The sequence below is a fragment of the Typopeltis vanoorti genome, chromosome 6 (assembly GCF_054136105.1).
Source record: "Typopeltis vanoorti isolate ZY-2024b chromosome 6, IOZ_Tvanoo_1.0, whole genome shotgun sequence".
Taxonomy (NCBI): Eukaryota; Metazoa; Arthropoda; class Arachnida; order Uropygi; family Thelyphonidae; genus Typopeltis; species Typopeltis vanoorti.
Genome location: NC_143554.1, coordinates 131,714,634 through 131,738,731, shown reverse-complemented (window position 1 = coordinate 131,738,731; position 24,098 = coordinate 131,714,634). Strand labels below are relative to the sequence as shown.

The window sequence follows — 24,098 nt, the reverse complement described above, 5'->3', positions numbered from 1 at the left end:
ATAATAATAATATCCATAACACTCCCCTTTACGAGTTGCTTAATTACAAATTAACTGATTACTTCGGTGACGTTCCAAACTCAAAGTAAACCTTAAAAATCTTAGCAACAATAATATCAACTGTTCAATAATACATCAGAAGACAGTTTTACTAGAATAATCCTACTTAATCCCGATTTGAAGAAAATTGATCATAATTAAATTAGTTCTGTATTAACTAATACAGAAACAATTTTATTTATTTTATCTTTCATGTTTTGTTTATTCATTTATTTATTTATTTTTAGACCTTCCCTCCCTCCATGACATATCTCTTTCATTCTGAATGCTAGTCCGACTACTTTTATCTACTACATCTGGCAGAAGACCATTCCAGAAGTTTTCCACAATAATATTAAAAATTACTTTTTCTTCTTTTTTCATCGTTTTCTATCATGGTCCCTATTAGTCCAAGCTTAGCCAAGTAAAACAGAGAATGGATATCTACGTTGTATTTTCTGTGAACCAATTTATAAGCTTCAATAAAATCTATCCCACTTCTGATTAGTTGAAACTCAACAATTGGCAGTTTACCAACGAAATCCCATAACTTTTATTATTTAATTTCTCAACATATTTTTGTTTTGGATTATGGCTCTCAGATTTGGTTAGATTTCTAATAGACGTTAAAAGAACTCAAGGAATACAGAGACGTATTTTAATTAGACCAAAAGTCTGCTGTGCGTTACTGATTGTAGTACTAATATGATTACTCTAACTAATATGGTCATAATAATATGATTATATACTTAAATTCCCTATTCACCATAATTTTTCTATTTAGTAGCTCTTTCCAAACACTTCCCATTCGATTTACACCAATCTAATCGTACCTTATTAAAAATCGAACATAATGACATTTCCCCGAAGCGAATGATAACCTCTGATACTTTGTCCACTCTTCTGGTCTTTTAAGATCATTCTGAAGAGAGAATCCAGGTCATCTGTACAGTTTACTATCCTATCTAATTTTAAATCGATAGCAAAAAGAGCAGTGTTAATAGATGAATCTAAATAACTGATGAAATGCCGACTAACAAAGTGCTTAGAACTGAACTCTACGAGATATCGCTCTTAACCGTTTGATTCATAGAAATCTTTCCTTTAAACACTACTTCTTGCAGCTTATCTCAATTATCTCTCAATTAATCCATTGAACTAATTTATCATCGATACCCATTGCGAGCATTATAAAAGGCTTTGCTGAAATTAAAGTAAATTACTATCGTAGTCATTACCGCAACATTATCTTCCTCCTAACCTCTTCCTAAATCTCTTCAGTGAACAGTCCCTGTCAAAGATGTATAAGCTTCCTAATTAAATTTTCATTAGTTTATCGACTCTAAGATTAACTTGCCTAGAGTTTCTCCATTTTATGCGATGAGTCCATCTTATCAACTGGTATTATCGTTGCAAACTTCCATTCAGTAGGGACTATTCCTAACCATTCCGGCTCTTTGAAAACAATAAAATAAGAACAAAAGGTTTAGCTATCCCGGAATACATTTATTTACTACCCTGTTTTACATAATTTCCAATGGAAGTTGTGTAAAACAGCACTGTAAGCAAATATTTGAAGGACCTCTGCTTTTCAGCAGGGTCTTTCTGAAATCTTACTCACAGCGCTATTTTACACAACTTCCGTTCTGTTTGACAGATAAAGGTCCGAAGTATCTTGATAAAGTTATTATTATCGTTATTATAAAAAAACCTCCATGGAGTCAAAGACACATCATGGGGGGGGGGGGGGCTTTCCACTGTTATGCACACAGTTCCCTGCTTATTTTATAGAGCAGGGTTTCGGGATTATCTAAAAGTATTAAAAAAAATTAAATAATAAAACCCTCCTTATCCCACCAATGTAATACAGGTTTATAACCTTTCATAAGTGTGAGTCATATTAAAGAAATGGTCTTAACATTCTTAGCTAATTGTATCATAATTAAAATTTATTTTTGAAATCTTTAATAATTTATTTAATGATAACTCCCCCCCCCCACACCCAGCTGATTTATCAGACTAGTATTCTTCTTTTTTTTTTTTTAATTACGATGCATTTCCCGAAGAACATGGTGATTCTTCAAACCAAATCCAGTTTTGTTTTTGATTGTACTTCCCGCGATAAATTTAGATATCTAATTATGAACAGGGGCGATCGTACATAGGCACTGCGGAACTGCAGCAACCCCAAATTTTCTCGATATATAAATATATTTATTAATTTATTTATATTTGCTTGTAATATTTAATTTTATCATCAACAATCCCATACAATTCTCTTATTTTGTATAAAAAATAATAAAAATCCATCTTGTAGCACTTAGGAGGGCGAAGGACGCTAGCAGCACTGTGTTTACCACAGTGTCATATTGGTACGCGCGCAAGCATAAGCACATCATAGTGAAATACGAGCTGTTAGCGTAATGCGGTACTGTCCGTCGCGCAGTTCCACTGTTGTTTATATGCAGTTTGTGCCAGTAGTAAAGTGTTCGTAGTGCTTATCGTGTTTACTCCGTCTCTTTGTATTTGGACATTACAATTAAAGACATACCATTTGTTATAGTTTTTATTTTAGAACATTATTGGGGTTATAATAATGGATTTTATTTTTAAGTAATTTTGAATTATACTAATCTGTATAAGTTTATCGATTATAAACAATATTTTTTCATGAAACAAAACAAGAATATATTTTATTTTTTTAAGTAATTTTGAATTATACCAAACTGTATAATTTTATCGATAATAAACAATATTTTTTCATGTTTAATTTTTTTAAATTTTTATCATTATTTTGATATTTTATTCAAACACGTATACACTGTACTTACAGTGTGTATGTATATTTCTAAAGTTGCAGCACCCCCACGATATCAAGCCACGAGTCACCACTGATTATGAACGATATCCTTAAAACTTTTCCATGTAATTTTAATATTCATTTATGCATGCATTCCAAATTTATCCATTCTAATTTCTTGCTGTCCTCTCAGGTAGTGCATTTATAGGTCTCCATGAAATACTCTCATCACCCATCCAGTAATTGTCTCTTAACAACGTCTCAATCATATCCTTCTCCCCAACCAACAAACTCGACAGCTTACATATATTCTGCTCTAATAGCCGGCGTGTCATAGTATCGATATCATCTCTTAAACTTTCCCTCAAAATTGTCTTATCCTGTCGACATCCAGGCGATCCGATCCGTGTAGTCTTCCAAATGCAATCTGATGGGAATTAAAATATCATTATCTCTGCTGGTTAACGTCCTTTTTGCAGCTATCCTGTGGATCGACAAAGCACCTCTGGAATGCCCACTATTCCAGAACTTCAAGTTCCTATCCATCATTGACATATTTACTATATTCAAAAGCTAATAAAAATATATGTTACGTATTATAAGTTACTGAGTAAGCATCCGATACCCTTTTTCATTTTCACTGTGAATAAAAATGAGTTCGATCATTCCATAACCCCTAAAAAAAAAAAAAAAAAAAAAAAAAATTAAATAAATCCTCAACTACCACTTACCATTCTCTAATAGTATCATTAAAAATTAATTAACAAGCGTCACATTTTACTTTGGTACGTAGCCGTTCCCAAGGCACAACTCACCCAATATAAATGCATTCCTGATGAAAATTATTATAATAATATACATAATTACAATATTACTATCTTTATATATGATTTTCATTTGGGCAGCACAACCAAACTAAAATTTGGAATAAAAAAAAATCATTTAAAACAGAGTTAAATGAAAACCTTCCTAAAACTTCTTCCAAAGGCAAAGACAGGAAAAAAAAAAAAAAAACTCGAATACTTCATTTTTTCCCCTTCATCTCCCTTTGTTCCCTTCATGATGGAATCTGACACAGCATTAGAATACAGGAAATTCATTACTGTGCTGTCATGACTGGATGAAGTAAATATCAAAGATAATTAGTAGTTACTATTGACCCATTCTTCATTCGTTTCTAATCTTTCTACAGAAACATCATATTATATCATCTGAATGTGATAGGTTAATGACACAATAAATTGTAGTGCAATTTATCATGACGTAAGTGCTTATAACTTTTCCGCCATTTCTTTATAGGTGTTCTCTCCCTGTCCCGTTGGCCCAGCCAACCTGACAACAGTAGTAGGCCAGGAAGTTCTGTGCAGCTCCACCAGGGAGAGGAACAGGCTAAGCAACCGTCTTTCAAATCGATGGAGCAACATCTGTTGACGACATGTGTTGGAAGCATCAACGAACTAGGTAATAAATCTGTTTAGTTGATCATATACAGACAGTATTTAGATTCGGTTATTTTTCGATCGTTAAACTTATGTTTCGTGGAAGCTGTCAGCTACCCCTAGACCAGTGTTTCTTAAACTTTTTGAGACTGCAGAACCTTACGTAAAAATATTTTTTTCGCAGAACCCTCATGAAATTATTATGACTATGAATGGTGGCGTGCAAAATATTTTAATCAAGAAAACATATGATACATAATATTACAAATAATAAAGTAACATAAGTTATAGGAATAAGTAAACTTAATGAAAAAAAATTTTTTTCTCATTCACTGACTCTCTCTCTCTCTCTCTCTCTCTCTCTCTTTTCTATTTTTCTTTCAGAAAACAACATCTAAAACAAGTTATTAATATCTGTAGTATGCTCTGCGATATAAGTTTTAACTACCTAATAAGTTTTTACAGAACTCTAAGGTTCTGTGGAACACAATTTTTTTTAAAGAAAAAACACTGATATAATGTACAACTACATAGTGCTTATTTGCATAAAAAGTAAAAATCGCAAACTGTTTCTTATGTTTATGCTACAAATTTGTCCGGGGTTAAATGCGTAATGCTTATTTACATCATTCAGCATATCCAAGCCGAACCGAATTTCGATTTTCTAACATATGATGTAACGATTAATGAAATAGTTGTTTTTTCCCTAAAAAATATATTTTTAGAATTTTTTTTATAGTCGACTTCAGAATTTTTCAGTTTTTTTGGTTCTTGAAGATATTTTCCGGCACAGAAATACTATGTAAATACTGTACATACGTTGTATGTATGTATGTACAGTATTTACAACGATGTATCCAGAATACCAGTACGTATAAACTGTTATCCTAGATAATTCATTATTATTATTATTATTATTATTATTATCATTATTACGGGCAACTCCAAGGAGTCCTTAGACTCATCGAGGGAGGCCCTAAACATCATGTCAAGAACAACTATTCAACATCCACACAGTATCTATCATACTTTGCCTTGAAAACTCATTCACAGTCATGGCACCCACAACAGACTCTGGCAACTTATTCCACTCATTCACCACTCTCCAGTAAAAAAAACCTAGTTCTAACACCCTTGCTAACCACATTCTTGCCAGTTTCCATGGATGGCCCCTAGTCCCCCCCCACCACCACTCCTGTTCTGAAAAATATCCATTCAAATTACTGAAGGTCTCAATCATATCACCCCTTTTCTGCCTATCAACCAATTTCTGGAACCCATAAATCTTCAACCTCTTCTCATAAGGTTCATTCCATAGACTTACTGTCATCTTGGTCACTCACCTCTGGATCCTCTCCACCTCCTCCCCATCAAGAAGAAACCCTGGTGCTCAAATCTGGGCACAGTAGTCAAGATGTCGTCTTATCAAGGCTCGATACAGAGGGACAATAACTTGCTTGTCTTTCCTCGTCAAGGTATTCTTCAGTAACCAAGTGATTTGATGAGCTGATTTACCCACTTTTGCAATGTGTCCCCTAAACTTCAACTCCCTATCCACCAACACTCTGAAATCCCTGGCCTCATCAATCTCCTGGAGTATAGTTCCACCAATGTGGTATACTGCTGCTAATCTTTTCACCCCAAAATGCATAATCTTACTTTGTCACATTAAATTGATATCCATTCTCCTTAGCCCAGTCCTCCAATCTATCCAAATCATCCTGCAAAATTTTGACATTATGTGAATTCACTATTGCTCTGCTCACTTTGCATCATCAGCAACCAAATGAACAGTTACTCTCAGATCCTTTCCTATACCGTTAATGAACAAATTAAACAGTAGTGGTCCAAGAACAGAACCCTGTAGCACACCACTAGTCACAGGTCGTCTTTTGGACTCTACCCCTGAATAAACTACTCTCTGATATCTCTCCATCAACCACCCTCCTATGCATCTAACCAACCCTATATCCATCCCCATATGCTGCAGTTTACTGATTAGAATTCCATGTGGTATCCTGTCAAAGGCCTTAGCAAGGTCCAGCAATATCACCAATTACCCTTATCCAGTTCAGCCCTCACTGTGTTATAAAAGGTAAGCAAGTTAGTGAGACATGATCTACCCTTCACAAAACCATGCTGTTTCCCATACGGTATCCCATTTTCATCTATCCATTCCTGTATTTTTCTCTTGACTACTTTCTCCAAAACTTTGACAATGACTCCTGATATGCTGATCGGTCGGTAATTTGCAACAGCAGTCTTGGAACCTCTTTCCACTCCCTCGGGACTAACCCAGACCCGAGACTCAAATTAAACAAAATGGTCAAAGGCACTGACAATTCTTTAGCCCCTTCACGTAAGACCAGAGCTGGTATACCATCCAATCCCACAGATGTATTCACATTAAGGTTTTGTAATACACTATTCACCTTCATTTTATTCACCTCAATTCCCGTATAAGCTATTGGTTCCTTCATTCCTGCAATATACTCTTATATACTGCAATATACTTCATTCTTGCAATATATACCAGGACAGATTTCCCAAATTGTGTTCCGCGGAAAGTGAATAAGTGTTCCGTGAAAAATTATCAAAATTAATATTAATATGAGCCTGGAATGGGACTCTAACCAAGATGTTCCGTTAAAATTTCAGGATTTGTGAAGTGTTCTGTCGTAGGAAAAATTTGGGAAACGCCGATTTCTAGGATAATATACAACAACGACATACATACATACATCAACGTAATGTATTACAATGCATAAACAGGCCTCATTTTACTAAGGGATAGGTTCCCAACCAACTGTTCATAAAGTGAATCGTTTGTAAATTGAGGTAAATTATAATGTATTTAGAGATTGGTTCCTTCCATTAACACACCCAGGGGGGGACAGGCCCTTTTCCCCCCACCAAAGAAAAAGGAAAAAACACTAGAAAATTTTCCAAAAATCTTTTCCTAAATAAAATTCGTTTTTTTTTATTTATGTTGTGTCGTGTCTTTTATTTCTATACTACTTATGAATTAGCGATCATTGCAGATGCTCAGTCATAGGTCGTATGCGATGCGTAGCGTCTATTCTCAAATCGTCTACTCAACTCGGTCTCCCTCCCTCCCCAAGATTAAATCCTGAGTGCGCTACTGGTTCCTTCAGTACGAAACACTGACCTCTACGAATGAATAATTTTGTAATTTTTATAAAGAATTATGATTATTTTATAATTATTTACATAAATAACATACGACAATGAGTTATAAATTAAAGTAAAAATAATGGCATAATGTAGAGGCTTTAATCAGATGGGCTGGTTGAGAGTCATCTGGATCGACAGGCTCCTTGTCTTTTTTTTTTTTTTTTTGGTTAAGATCTGCAAGAAGGATGTTTGTTGTGCCTTCCCTTCTCTCCTCCAACATATTATAATATAGTTATTCTAATCTGCATTGGTTAACATTGTTGAAACTGTAGAAGGCTTTAATAATGCGTTATACACATCAGAATGACACTCACTTGATTCGACGTGTCGAATTATCTCAATGGTAAGTGATTTCTGCTTTTTTTTTTTAGCTGAGGAAGATGTCGAATTGCGATACGTTTAGATGACGTTTTTAGTTTGTTGCTTAAATATTAATATTAGTAAAATTTTCACTTTTTGAGCCGTGTTTACAATATGATTCACGGTGGACCAAAACATAAACAAACTGTTTTGTAAATTTAAACAAATTTCGTTATCTCTACCCACAATACCATAGAATATAAAACAAAAAACATCGCTAACTCTGCTGACATGTTGCGTTTATGCTTTTGTTTTTCTTTTTTTATGTTTTTTTTCTGTTGATTTTGAAATCTTCGTAAATCAAGGAAACGTAAAAATATACCTTCTTGTATCTACCAACAATCTGAGCGGTAATTCCGGACACCCCTGTTCAGCAGCGCACTCAGGATTTAAACTCGGGGGGGGGGGGGGGGAGCACTCAAGATTTAATCTTGGGGGGGAGAGTTGAGTAGACGATTTGAGAATACACACTACGCATTGCATACGAAAAATGACTGAGCATCTGCAGTGATCGCCAATGCATGATACCATGATAACCGAACACTATTTCGTTCAACTTGCGTTCACAGCGGCCGTGATTCCCGAGAGCTATAGGGTATTCCCACCTTATGTGACCACTAATTCATAAGTAGTTTAGAAATAGAAGACACGACACCACATAAATTAAAAAAAAAAAAAAAAAAAAAAAAGAATTTTATTTATGACAAGATTTTTGGAAAAATTTCTAGTATTTTTAAACTTTTTCTTTTGGGGTCCCTTGTCCCCCTCCCTTGGTGTGCCACTGCCCCTGTTATTTGAAGTTGTGAAACATTCCAGGTTTGTTAATAACATAAAAACTGGTGTATAGATAGTGAGAAGCAGTATTTCATCGAAGCAGTTGAATACAGGTGGTATGGCAACATGATGTGAATTCAGTGACTTCGAGAGAGATACCATTGTGGGCTGTCACATTGGTGGATGTCCATACATGTACATCCTGCTCAACTGGAGCATCCAAAATCCATAGTTGGCGATTTGATCTACAAATGGAGATGTTATGGCATCATTGGTGCAGGAAAACAGGATGGCTGCCAAAAATGACTGAAAGCGACAGGAGGGTGTTAAAACGGGTGGCACGCAAAAACTGGTAACAATCGGCACAGACCATCCTTAATGAGTTCTAGAGCACCAGTAACACCATGGTGAGCACCAATACTGTACAAAAAGAATTCCATTTACTGGGTTTCCATCAGGGGCAAATTCTCTATGCTTGCTGCGCAGCTCATTACTTGAGAAAGAAGTAATATTTATTTATTAATAAATGCATGCATTTATAAGCATTACATTTAGGCTTTTATTTTGTAGACAGAAGACGTCTTAAACTTGCGCAGCAATAATTGAGCTTTGCGTTGTGTATCGAAGGCTGATGCTTGCTTGTCTAGTCAAAGCTACCTTGGCTTGCTCGGGTGTTGAAGCTTCCAGATCCTTGCTGCAGCACTGTGATTTCATTTCCGCATGCAGTCAAAATAGCTCTAGCCAGTGAGCTTCAGCCAGCCTTTACAAGTGTACATGTTGCTTGGGAAAATTAAGTTACAACCAACATTTCATGACGATATTATTGACCAGTTCATAAAGAAGAACCGTAGGGTAGAATTTGTATTCAAGTAGCTAATTTGAAAAAGATAGAATATCATTTGTAAAATAAATGTTGTATTTGTATGATTAAATGTACATAAATTTCTAAATATATAGTTTTAAATGGTCAGTAATTCATTATTCCGCTAATTAGACTTCAATCACACCTCTCACTCCCTGAATGATAACAAGAGCAACGTGAATTTCAAGACCAGAATTCCTGGTTTCCATGGAAATGCAGCAGCAGCAGCACACAAGCTGAACATCACAACAATGTTGAAAGTTTATTTTTCACTTGGTTAAACTATAATAAATTTAGTTTAATCCTTTATCCAAGTGTGAACAAACAAAGTTTGTGCCTGAAAGTATCTTCAGGACTGGAATAAGGTAGTACAAAACTGGGCAACTTGTTGCAAAGGTGGACCAAGTACTTCCTTACCCCAGTCCTGAAGATACTTTCAGGCGCAAACTTTGTTTGTTCACACTTGGATAAAGGATTAAACTAAATTTATTATAGTCTAACCAAGTGAAAAATAAACTTTCAACATCTTTCTCTAAATCCAGAGTAATTTAATAAAAAAGATGGCACACCTTTTCGCAACTCCTATAGGTAAAGATGACCTCGCTATTGCTTCTGCCTGGTATCTCCACATCTGGGCCTGGCTCCCACTGAAGAGACCTCGATAAAGGTTGAAACTAGTCTGGGTAGTGGCCCTTCCCTTAATGCATAACATTATACATCTCCTTGTGGAGATGTGTTTTGCATTATGGGAGATACTGAGATAGGAGTGATGGTATCTTGGTCCACCTTTGCAATGAGTTGCTCAGTGTTGTACTACCTTACCCGAGTCCTGAAGATACTTTCAGGCGCAAGCTTTGTTTGCTCACACTTGGATAAAGGATTAAACTAAATTTATTATCACAACAATGATGATCAAGGTGGCTCATCTGGCCTGGTACAAAGAGCATGTGAACTTGACAATTGACCAGTAGAAATCAGTACGTACTCTGGAGCGATGAATGAAGGTTTACCTGTTTCAATTCTGATGGCAGGGTGTGGGTGTGTCTATGCAGCCTGGTGAATGCTTGCTACCACAGTGTGCTGTACCCACAGTAAAGTTTGGTGGTGGAGGAGTAACGGTGTAGGGTACATTCAGCTGGTTTGGAGTGGGACCACTGGTCATCATCTGTGGTTCCATGAAGGCAGCTCAGTACTTTGATATTCTGGATAATCAGGTGTTGCTTACACTGTGGAGTTTTAATGGAATGGGCCCATGTTACTATCAAGACAACAATTCCCCATGCCACAAACTGCAGCTGTTATGGAATGGTATGAAGAGATGGGTGTTAAACGATTGCCCTAGCCTGTGCAGAGTCAAGACCCCAACCCCCATCGAACACCTGTGGGATGAATTTGACCGGTAATTCCAGATAGGCTGTAAAACCCATGCTATTACAGACAATAACATATGTTAGGGTTAGGGACAATGAGATGATGGCAACACTTGTCATCTCTTTATTGGATACTGCTTATAATTAGTGATAGTCTTGGGCCAACTATCTCTGATTGGCTACCAGTGGAGACTGAAATGCCCACTTTGTCTCCAAAAGTTAGATATGACTAAAATGCCTTGTCAATTAAATAAAATATAATTAAAGGCATTAGCTGATTTGGATTTGGATTACTAACTACATAGTTCTCCTATTTCCTCCTCCCTGAACTGAAACATACAAGTACAAAATTCCACTATTCCTATCCTATATATCTCAGTTACATCTGAAAAGAAAGATAGCCAAAATAGTAATAAAATATAAACTTTTGCATCACATTCAAACCACATGTCAAATTAGCAACTCTGATCTGTTCTCCTAAGGAAAAACTCCATCCTTTAGCATATCCTGGAGTGTATGAAGTTCCCTGTGACTGCTATTTAGCCTACTATAGATATACAAGATGCTCTTTTAACCTTGGAGAACATAAGAAATACATTCACTACCATTATTATGGCAAGTCTAGGATTGGCAACCATGCTTTGGACACTGCTTTACACAGAATAGATAGAAGAAAACCAATGTTATATAGAAGTCAATACAGGTCAGAAAAATTATTTTTAGAATCAGCAATGTCTATGAAGCATTCTTCTAACCTTAACAAGTATGACTGCATTAATTTGCCAAAAATTTGGGAGATTGGTATCCTAAGATCAATTCCTACACAACTATAATACTTATTTTTTACAATATTGGAGGGTGCCAAATTAGGACTTTAGATCTTTTGTCCATTACAATTTGAATTGTTTCACTTACTCATTATCACATGAAAACTGTAACATGTTTTTGCTCTGAAGATGCTGGTTTGAAATCTAGTGTAATATAAGCCATTTAATAAACATCTTTTTATGATTTAGTTCTTTTGGTGTTGTAATACTGTTAAACTAAGTTATGAATTATGTCCAACACCTAAGCTTGTCTATTAAACTGGATATCATACTCAAGACCCTCCTGAATATCACCGATATATAAGTTAAACAAAAATGGTACAGTATCCTGAGGTACATTACTGTTCATCTTCTTCCTCCTCATAGATTCAACACCAACATACAACACTTTGTAATACATGTCTGTTATTCACTCTCCAATAATTGTCACAAGTTTATTTTGTAAACCCATCCTGTATAATGATCTCCAGTCTCAAATCTTGTCAATTGCCTTGGCATATTCCAGAAGTATTGTGGTATATCCATTCTTCTTCTTCCTTTTTTGTATTAGGCCTATTGACCTGTTACAGAGCTATCCTAAGCCCTTTCAAGCTGTACCTGTCCCGAGGCTAAGGTGGCTAGCTCAATGCCTCCCAGTGTGTCCTATGTCTGTAGATACGTGTGTTCACAGGGCCGGTTTGCCTACTTGTGGGAAGAAAAACCCCAGATAAATTGGGGAGAAAAAAACCATATATGCCATTTCTTAGTCAAATCTCTGACATACGTTGTCATCTCCTATGTGTCAAAACTGCATCATCACTCTCTTGAATTAGAGGCAAATAGTCAATTAATTTATAGACAGATTCTCAGATACTACTACTAGATACAACGTTCTTCTTGTAGTATGAATCCATTCCATTGCTTCTTTATACCTACAAGTAATTTTATAAATTTGTTTTCCCTCCTCTTGCATGGTTTTCCTCTCTTAAATTGATATCTCCCATAGTTGAAATCACCCGTAATGGTAGTCTTCCTAGTGTCAATAATATTTATTCATTTATGCAGTTCACATTATTTTTTGAATAATCCTGATCTGCAGCAGCAACACCCAATTGTGCATTTTGTCATGTTAACCTGTATCTCACACCAAACAGCAATAATCTTCCCCACCCTCCCTTCATCCAAGAATTCTGATATTTTCTGTCATCTCTGAATAAACTGAATCCATTTATTAAGGTGAGGAGTTCTTGACATTGGTAGATGTAGTGAACAGCATTATAGGCTAATGGAAGTCCTGGCTTCTGGCAATTAGGTATACTTATGACTAACTGTGGGCTGATGAAGCAGGTATGTAGTGACAAATGACACTACACTCTATTGTGATCAGATAGGTGAGTGTGGAAGAGATCTAGAAAACATATGCTAAATTGCATCATCCCAAGTATGAAATTTCATCTCCAGAAGTGTAATAGCTGGAGTTGTTTCTCCTGGTATGGAATCAGACCTTTAGTTATAGTGCTTGGAACAATGAACACAATGAAACACAACACTTCTAGACAATGCAATGCTTTCTGCATTGTGACTGTTTTACAGAACTGGCTTGTCTCTTTCTGTACAACATTGTATGTCATATTGCAGGTGCTGTTACCAAATGCAACAACATGTGCAAGTGATGGTGCTGTTGCATAATGGTTTGAGGAAAATGATATGGAAACATTTGACTGAATCATGACCAAATACCATACCCAATAGAACACCACCTTTACAATGAACTGGAAATAATGTTCTGGTTCATCCTGTGGTCATATTGAAGGAGGAATGATTCAAAGTGGAAAGTGATCAGAAACAAATGGATCCCATATACTATTGAAGTATATGCAGAGTTAAGTTGCTCTTCCAGTATTTCTTTCAAAACACACACACACACACACACACACACACACACACACACACACACACACACACACACACACACACACACACACAGAGAGAGAGAGAGAGTCTGGAAGTTCTTATAACACCTAGAACAAAAATGATATCAAGGCAATTGATATAACCACAAGAAAGAACATAAGTTATCTTCATAACTCTGCTACTAGTATGTTCTTTCTTGTGGTTATATCAGTTGCTTTGATATAATTTTTGTTCTAGGTAGAACTTTCCAGACCCATCCCCTCATATATATATATATATATATATATATATATTTCTCTCTCTCTCTCTCCCCCCCCTTATTTGAAATCAGAAAATTTTCTTATGCATGAAAATATAAGGCTTTTTACCATTTGGCATTTACTTTTGAAGATATTTTCAGTAATATTGAGTCCTGCAACTTAAAATACTGTATGTAGAAGCCATGAAGTACATGTTGACTAACCTAGTAATAATGTAAAGCTCTCTAGAAAACAAATGCAAACAGAACTTGTGTACTAAAACTGCCAAACACTGTTTTGAAAAATGCTTTTGTTTTTCATATCTAGACTGATACAAAGTTTTAAAAGTGTACTATATACCACAATATGGTTTTCACTTCAAGCACTTTTTTTTTTTTTTTTGTTCATTTTTAAACACTGTGAATGTTTGTCCCTCTCTGAGAATCGGCACAAATGCATTATATATAGTGTAATTAAAAATTACATTTAAAATTTTTTTTCTTATCAAGCTGTTTTAAAATAATTTAAACTGTTGATGGATTTTATTTGCTCTAATAAATATATAACTATAGGTTTTTGATTTTCAGTGAATGTATTTCAAATTTATTTTTGTTAAAATTTTGCTTACATTTTAGGTGATTTGTTAAGCAGGGTGTTGCAGTACCATAATCGTGTGCTAACTGGCAGCACAACTCGGCAAAATGTTGCTTGGGGTCCTGGAGCATTGCATTCACTTTATTATTTTATGAGGTGTTCTCAACTTGAGCATGCCGATCATGCTTGTCGGAGAACACCAGTTCAGGAACTTGTTTATGAAAGGTAAGTTTTCCAATTATTCTACACCTTTCTTGAAACATATATAGGGAGGAATTTTTAGTTGTAAGTATTCTAAACTTTTTCTTTTTTTAGTTATCAACAGAGATAACTAAACAATGAGAGACAATTTTTTTTTTTTTTTTTCAAAAGAATGAAAGGCAGAGAAAGAAAACTACACCCATCACCTGAGATCATGTTTCTGAATTATGTAAAAAATGGGACTACGGAAAGTACATCTTTACTTGAACTGTATAAATTTCAAGTGCATTTGTTCCTACAGAATTAAATAGTGTTTTATTCCACACACTAAACACGATAAATAAATATGAATAGTAAGAGAACACCTAAATGTAAAAATAATTTTTGTTTGTCTGCTTGTACTGCAATACAAGCCAATATTAATTTGATTAAGTTCGTTGTGAAAAACTTAGATACAGCTCCATGTTTATGCAGAGCACAATGTGAAATCAGTCATGAGATTTGTTAAATTCCATTTATCCATTATATTTCCTTGAAACAAGAATATTTTTAACAGGATTTCCTTTATGTTAACACAGATGCTGATAACTACATTGGACAGAGAGTGATGCATAACCAATCATTTCTTGTTTTTTTTATTTAATTTACTTTTATTTATTTATTTTTGCAAGAGCTTGATAGAATACTATGTAACAAATTAGTATTGAAATTAAAGGTATGAGAATGAATGGTAGATTGGTGCCATAGGTAAAATGCGTAAGGAGAGAAATTATAAAGTGGTTGGCCATGGGGCTCTATTTAGGAGCTACTGTTGTTCATTTTATACATTAACAATATTGTTCAAGTCTTGAAGGGAGTTATTGTCAGTTATTTGCAGATAGTGCAAACCTATAGAAGGTAACAGCAGAGAATTCTGATAATGCGAAGAAGATTTGAATAAAGCTGGTTTTTGGGTGATTACTGACATTTTTGAGATTCCAAGTGTCAATAATCCTATAGCTCAAAGATTCCTCGCCTCATTTTATTGCCTTAATTTGCTGCCTTTAATATTCTCCTAATTCTAATAATTATACTGACCTCCTTGATTATCTATCTCAGAGTTTTTCACACAGTTTAATCACCCAAACAGTGAGATAATCTTCCTTGAAGATTTTTTCTTATTCCCTCCCTCTTTTATCTTGCGGTGTCAAGGATTTTTCTATTCACTTAACAGCTACTGTATCGAGGAGAAGGTGGTTAATCCTATGCCTCCTGGTGTGTCCTATGTCTGTCTGTATATATATATATATATATATATATATATATATATATATGCATGTGTTCACAAGCCGGTTTGCCTGTTCTGAGGGACATAAAACCTGAGTTTCCGAGAGAAATAACCCGCTAACTCACCTTTAGTCGAAAGAAACCAGATAAAGGTTCCTCACATTACTGATGGGAATTGAACCCAGGTCTTTCTGACCAAAGAGCTTTGTCTATACTGACTGAGCTACAGAGGCTCCCTTGGAGAGTTCGATGTATACAATTTTGACTGGCTCCTCTAACTTCATAGACCAAGCTGGAAGATAAGCTGAATCTTTTACTTTCAGTAATGATATAACATTAATTGCTATCCAATCTACTAGAATTCCAGATAATATCCCCATCATTTTCCCAACATCCTGGAGCTTTTCTTAACCATCTCTTCATCCAAATACACATGACATAACTTTTTGTTTTCTACAGATTGTCCTTCTCCCAGCCAATGGCCCTACATTGGTGTTATTTGGAATGACCTTCAGGATTTCTTTACCTCTTTTCTATGATCTGATTATTGCTTCCACTCTTCAATACAGCAATTACTCTAATATAATAACTGAAATTATTCTTCTTGGGATCAGTGCCTTTATTCTCCATTCTGCTAAAAATCTCCAATTTGCATCCATGCTTTGGTTGCAGGTTGGGGATTTTTTGGCACATCCAACAAATGTTCCAAAACAGTCCAAGCTAAAAATGCAGCATATTCAATGGCTGAAGCTAAAGACTCCAGTTTCTTATCCAGTTGACGCTGCAGCCTGTAACAACTGCAAAAAAAAATCATCAAATCTAAAGCTGACTTAGTAAGAACTAAATGCACTAAGCTTTCCACTGGTTCAAATGGGAGTCAAGCCTTATGGTCTCTTGCCAAAGTTCCTGTGTAAAACCACTGGCTTACTGTGTTTTTTCCACTCTCTCATCTTAATGGGTAGTGGTAATATCTCCTAAGAATAGAGCAGACCTCTTAGTATTAGTCTTCTCCTCCAATTCTCTTCTTAAGTTGACCTAGAAACACCCCCCCCACACACACACACGCATAATCTTTCACAGAGCACCCTCAGTATGCTTCTGATGTATTGAGTATTTTTATGATATCCTTCATATAACATCAGAAAAATGTTTAATATCCTTGATACAAATGAGTTCCTCCAGCCAGATGATATTCCTCCAGTTGTACTCTTGCTTCAGAAAATTAACTCCCATCCTGTATTGCCTTTAAGAGCATTTCCCTCATCTGAATAAAAGCTTGTTTTACTGTTGGAGAGATGCGAGATGAATTGTCTCTTTGCTTTCACCTTAATATTCTCTAAAAGTGATGGAGAAGTCATCAACAACTTCTTCGTTAACTAAAGACCAATCACTTAATTACTATTATTATACTATTATTACTATTATTATTATTCAGGCTTCCATGGAGTCAAGAGAATCATCGTGGGAGGTCCTTCTTAGGAAACACAAAGTCTAATCATACTACTCCTTGAACTCATCGACTGTGCTTGCTCACCACTCTCTCAGGCAATGCATTCCATTCAACCACCTTCCATGCAAAGAAACCACTCCTCAGCCTTTTGCTCACAGCTTCCTTTCATAACTTCCAGGGATGACCCCCCTTGTCATTGCTCCTTCCCACTGTTCCACCAAGCAAAAGAACTCCCCAATGTCCACTCTGTAACTGCCTCTCAACAGTTTAAAAGTCTCGATCATATCACCTCTCCTTCTTCTATCCACCAAACTCTGCAGTCCACATTCCCTCAGCTGATCCTCATAACTAACGTTGTATAGTCTTGAAACCACAATTAGTGATCACTAGTATGGATTCTTCCATTTTTGTTTTAAAGCAGACCTTCTTACTAACCTTACCCACCTTTGGATATGAAAAAGATTTGGAGACTCATGTGGCTGCTCTTGATATTTTCAAGTATTTGATCAAGTCTAGAATTGTGGCCTTCTTTCCAAGTCACCCTCTTATGGTCTTCCTCCTACCTTTTGTGAGTCAATTGCTAGCTTCCTCTCTGGTCATTTATTTCTTGTCATGGTCAATTATTCTCTCTAATCCGATTTTCCCATCAGTGCCAGAGTGATCTTCTCTCACTAATGTCCAATCCTATTCATAGCTTTTCTGATGAGAGTACACTCCATTCCCTCTCACCATTCACAAAATCGTGTAGTATTCAGATGACTTAAACTTCATGTTCTATGGCTTTTACCTTAAACACCGATTTTCTAGCCATTCTCAAGTGGGGGTGAAGACATAAATTGTGCTACTACCAAAACACAATCCTGCCTTATTTCACTGAAGAAAGATCATGCTTCACTGTCTCTCACTTTTGACACTCCACTTACCAGCTAATATTCGTTTTCTCTTCTTGGACTTACTTTCACATCTAACCTATTCTGACATAAACACATGACATTCATAGCCTGTTCAGCTTCCAAAAAGCTTGGCATTCTTTTTTTTTTTATTCTAAGCATTACTTTTCTTCTGCCTAATTTCTAACACTTTATAAATCCCAAATCCTCCCAACCCTAGAATATTGCTCTCACATCCTCAGAATTCTAGATTGTATTTGTTCATAATAAAATTAGTCACTTCAATAGATGAAACCACTGATTTCCTCCAATCACTTTCCTTAGACGTTGTGTTTCCACATTTTCTGTAGATATTTCCATGGACTCTGCTCCACTGAACCGACTGCCACTATTCCTCCTCTTCCCTCTAATCATGTATGAGCATGCACAGCCACTGGATAACAACCATGTGACTGTTCAGTTCCAGACACAGAACCAACTTCTCATACTCTTCCTTCTTTTTGTATACCTTTTGTCCTTTGGAACAATCCTCCCCATACTATTTTGCCCAACATGTGAAGCATCAAATTCTTCAAGAAACACATTAACAGATTCCTTTTTTCTCACTGGTCACTTGCCTACACATAGCATTATCATGTTATAGGTGGTGAACCCTCTCATGTCGAAGTTGATATATATAAAAATGAAAACCATGTGTGATCTCCTTCAACCAGTTATATATATCATATTGCATGTTAAACTCATTCACATTCTTTATTATTATTATTACGTGACGCCTTCAAGGAGTCCAAGGACTCATTGTGCGAGGGTACTCTACACTCCACTCTCCTACATACATCTAACCATCTCCCCTACTACTTAATTCTTCTACTATACACAACTATCAGTAATGCCATCTACCGCCCATCACCACCAATATTTTTTGTCTGTAAATTATTCTGAAGGCCGATTTGCCTGTACACAGGATGAAAAACCCTAGTTTTCTGGAGAAAAAAACCCTGCTACTTCTGTATGAGATCCGTGAATTCACCTTCAAATGACAAAGCCCATATAAAGATTCCAACTCATTCTGCTCACTTAGCACTCCATGTGGCCAGCTTGGCTGGCCGAGTGGTTAGTGTATCCGCTCTCCAGCCAAAAGGCTGCGGATTCGAATCCCGCCGTGGGCATGGATGTTTGTGTTGTCTGTGGAAATACTAGTAGTGGTGTTGAAAGTTTATTTTTCACTTGGTTAGACTATAATAAATTTAGTTTAATCCTTTATCCAAGTGTGAGCAAACAAAGTTTGTGCCTGAAAGTATCTTCAGGACTGGGGTAAGGTGGTACAACACTGGGAAACTCATTGCAAAGGTAGAGCAAGCTAACATCATTCCTATCTCAGTATCTCCCATAATGCAAAACACATCTCCTTGCAGATATGTATAATGTTATGCATTAAGGGAAGGGCCACTACCCAGACTAGTTTCAACCTTTATTGAGATCTCTTCAGCAGGAGCCAGGCCCAAGTGGAGATACCAGGCAGAAGCATTAGCAAGGTCATCTCTACCTATAGGAGTTGCCAAATGGTGTGCCACCTTTTTATTAAATTACTCTGGATTTAGAGAAAGATGTTGAAAGTTTATTTTTCACTTGGTTAGACTATAATAAAAGTTTAATCCTTTATCCAAGTGTGAGCAAACAAAGTTTGTTCCTGAAATTATCTTCAGGACTGGGGTAAGGTGGTTCCCTTAATGCATAACATTATACATATCTGCAAGGAGATGTGTTTTGCATTATGGGAGATACTGAGATAGGAGTGATGTTAGCTTGCTCCACCTTTGCAACGAGTTGCCTGGTGTTGTACCACCTTACCCCAGTCCTGAAGATACTTTCAGGCGCAAACTTTGTTTGCTCACACTTGAATAAAGGATTAAACTAAATTTATTATTATTCTAGTGGCGGTAGATGGCGTTGGTGTAGTTGCGGTCAGTTGGTGGATTGAGTGGTTGAGACAGAGTTGCAGAGCAGGTGCCCTCCCTCGATGAGTCTTTGGACTCCCTGGAGGTGTCAAATAATAATAATAAGAAGAAGAAGAAATCTTATTCACTCTTCAACCCACTTTCAGAGATTCCTTTTGTTTTTCTCCTTCTCTGTTACCACTCTGTCAATAATATTTTTGTATTAATTTGCTAAAATTCCTTAATCTACTGAAGATCTATATTATATCACATCATGTCACCTCTGCTCCATATATCTGCCGAGCTGTGTGATTTACATTTCCTCAACCTCTTCTCACAGCTAGTGTTTCATAGATGGACTTAAATACATATCTCCAATCCCCTCCAGTCCTTCTTTATCATTGCAGAAACATGTGACTAAATTTCTGTACAGGAGTTGAGATGTGGTCTGATCAAAGCCTTGTACTGATTACCTCCTTATCCCCACTTGTTAATATATACTCCTTATTATAGCAGTAATATATTGTATGGTCTTTGCAACTCTTGCATCAGACAGCACAGTTCCACTAATTATTATTATTATTATTATTATCATCATCATCATCATCATCCAGGCCTCCATGGAGTCAAAAGACTCATCATGAGAGGTCGTTTTTAGGAAACATAAAGTTTATCATACCACTCCTTGAACCCATTGACCGTTCCCGCTCCAACCACTCTCTCAGGCAATGCATTCCAAGGTTCAACTACCCTCCATGCAAAGACACCACTCCTCACCCTCTTGCGCACAGCCTCCTTTCGTAACTTCCAGGGATGGCCCCTTGTCATTGTTCCTTCCCACCCATCCACCAAGTGAAAGAACTCTCCAATGTCTACCCTGTAACTGCCTCTCAACAGTTTAAAAGTCTCGATCATATCACCTCTCCTTCTTCTATCCACCAAACTCTGCAGCCCATATTCCCTCAGTCGATCCTCGTAACTCATATTGTACAGTCCTGAAACCATCTCTGTTGTCTGCCTGTGTATGCTTTCCACAGTCAATTTATCCCCTTCAAATCCTGGGGACCAAATCTGAGAACAATAGTCTGTGGTCTGATCAGAGTCTTATACAATGGAATGATAACTCTTTGCAGGTCAGCGTCCTTCTCAGTATTGCAGCAATCCTCTGAGTTACCCTCACCACCTTTGCAATATGCTCCCTGAATTTCAGTTTTCTATCAATCATCATAAGATCTCTTATCTTCTGTACCTCCTCCAGTACAGCTCCTCCAATCGAGTATGCATCCTCCCTAATATGATACATAGTTACAATTCTACACTCCAAAATGCAAATGTTTGTAATTAGTGAGCCTCAACAGCTCATTCAGTATTGATGATGCTTTTTGGTTGGAAACATCTAGGTTCGAATCCTGCTGAGAATGTAAAAAATCTTTATAAGAGTTTTTCAACTGATGATGGTTTAGTGGTCTCATATGAAGATAGCAGAGTTTCCTCTTCTGGAAACTTGGGAATTTTATTCTACAAAACAGGCAGACTGATGGGACATATATATATACAATCAGCAGCCAGATAGTTGCTTGGATATAATTCCAAATTGGTGCAGTTGCGTTACTTATACTTGTGAGTTATGCCGAGGTTGTGAGTTCGATCCTCACTTGGGGAAGAATTTTCTTTCAGCCTGGTTGGCTGAGTAGTTAGTGTATCCGCTCTCCAGCCAAGAGACTGTAGGTTCGAATCCCACCATGGGCATGGATGTTTGTCAGTGGAAATACTAGTGGTGGTAAATGGTGTTGGTGTAGTTGCAGTTAGTTGTAGTTGGTGGAGACAGAGAGTTGTAGAGTAGGTGCTCTCCTTCGATGAGTCTTTGGACTCCCTGAAGGTGTCAAGTAATAATAATAATAAAATTAGCAACCAATCAACTCAGAAACTTTAGTAACAGGTTAGTTTAAGTCCTTGGACTAACCTGTTACTCCAAAATTAGTAAATTAGTCCTTAGACTAACCAATCTCACTGGTTAGTCCAAGCTATTGGCCTATTTAAATCTTCCTGAAGGTACCTAACATCAGCATCACTTTTTTTTGTATTATTGTTGGCTCTCCATGGGAGACTTAAATCCATCTAAAAAATTACATAAACTTCATGAATTACTTAAAATTGTGTTTATTAATTAGCATACAGTAGATGTTTAATGCTACCTTTGATCAAGGAAGGGAATTCGTTGTGAATTCAAATATTCTTTCTTAATTCTTTACATCATTGTTACTCAGAAAAAAAAAATTAGTTGAGGCATGTAAAAGGAAAGTGATCTTAATGAGAGATCTTAACTGGGAGAATTAAGTAATGTTAATTCTCTACAAGAAGATCTGAATAGACTTTTAGCATGGATAGATGAGCGGGGTTATAGTTGCAGTATTAATATATGCAAGCTGTTATATCTCTGCATACACCAAAGTTGTGCAGATATATAAGGGCTGCATACTATATTGGTGAAACTGTGCTTCAGGAAAGGGACCAGACTTGGTATCTTGGGTTCATGGTTGACAGTTCTGTGGGCACATTGCAAATGTTGCAAAGACTCCACATGTATTGCTGCTATGATAAGAAGTACATTGACATGTAGGGATAAGGAGATGGTGGTGGTGATGTCTCTGTAAAGTGTTCATCGGACCATATGTGTACTATTGTGCTCAGATTTGGTCACCTAGTTTTCTTGCGATGTGGAAACATTAGAGAGAGAATCTAGAGACAAATGATAATTAGCTGAGGGAATGAAATTTGCAGAGTTTGATGGATGACATGATAGAGACCTTCAAGTTAGGTAAAAAGAATGGGGGATGAGATAGGAAAGAACAAGAGACCATCCATGTGAGTTGTATAAAGATGTGGTGAGGAAGGGTGAGAAGTAGAATTTTTATATGAAGAGTGGTTGGTGAGTGAAATGCATTTCCAGAATGTGTTGTAAATGTAAGGAGTGTGAATAATTTTGAGTTTCAATATAATACACATGTTACTAGTTAAGTGGGCCTCTCACAATGAATCTACTGCCTCCATGGAGATTACTATCATCATCATCATCATCATCATCAAATTCCTGCCATGTACCCTCAAGGGGTGTACAGGATATGACAGTACTACATGAAAAAATTACATCATTACTAACTTCCTATCTACAATTTTCCTCCAAATCAGTCTGTTACTTGTCAAGACTCCAACATTATCAGATCTTATATTTCTATCGTCTAAGGCACTTTGTACCGTATCAATCCACCTATATCTTGGTCTTCCTCTGGGTCGTTTTCCTGCCAACCTGGCAGAGAACACTTGTTTTGCTAATCTTTCCTCTCCCATTCTATTTAAGTGACCATACCATCTGAGATTAGCTCTGCTAACGCATTCCTGGATGCTGACAATGTCAAGTTCTTTCCTAATATCCTCATTTTTAATATGATATTGCCATTGATGCCATCTGTTCACGCCTCTAATCTTTCTCAGGACTCTCATATCTGCGGTCTCTAGTCTTTGGTCAAGTGTTTTACTTCTGACCCAGCTCTCAGATCCATAAGTTAAAATTAGTTTGAACACAGTCTTGTATACAGCTAATTTAGTGTTCCGACTAATTTCTTTCTTATTCCATATGAATTTATTCAATTGACTTCCCACGATACCAGCTTTGCTGATTCTATTGTCTATTTCTATATTTAGTTTACCATCTTCAGTAAAAATTGTGCCTAAGTAGCTGAAATGTTTTACTTGTTCCACAGGTTCTCCTTTCACAACACAGTTGACATTTTCAATGATTCTGCCTATTTTCATTGTCTTTGTCTTTTTATTGCTGACCTTCATACCATATCTATTACAACAGCTATTCAATTTAGTCAGAGAATCTTGCAGACTTGTAGCGGATTTATTGAGAAGTATAACATCATCCGCATAAAGCAAAACAGCTGACATTAACATCTCCA

At 36.4% G+C, this 24,098-nt stretch overlaps 1 protein-coding gene across 1 annotated transcript in view; it reads left to right on the top strand.

The window, feature by feature from the left end:
* The window catches only part of LOC150105953 (ankyrin repeat and BTB/POZ domain-containing protein 2), a 228,455-nt gene that overhangs the window by 50,913 nt on the left and 153,444 nt on the right, over positions 1-24,098 (top strand). Inside the window, exons 4-5 of the mRNA XM_090394597.1 lie at positions 4,139-4,300; positions 14,434-14,617. Coding sequence (XP_090250723.1) covers positions 4,139-4,300; positions 14,434-14,617 — 346 coding nt within the window. The remainder of the gene's footprint in view (positions 1-4,138; positions 4,301-14,433; positions 14,618-24,098) is intronic.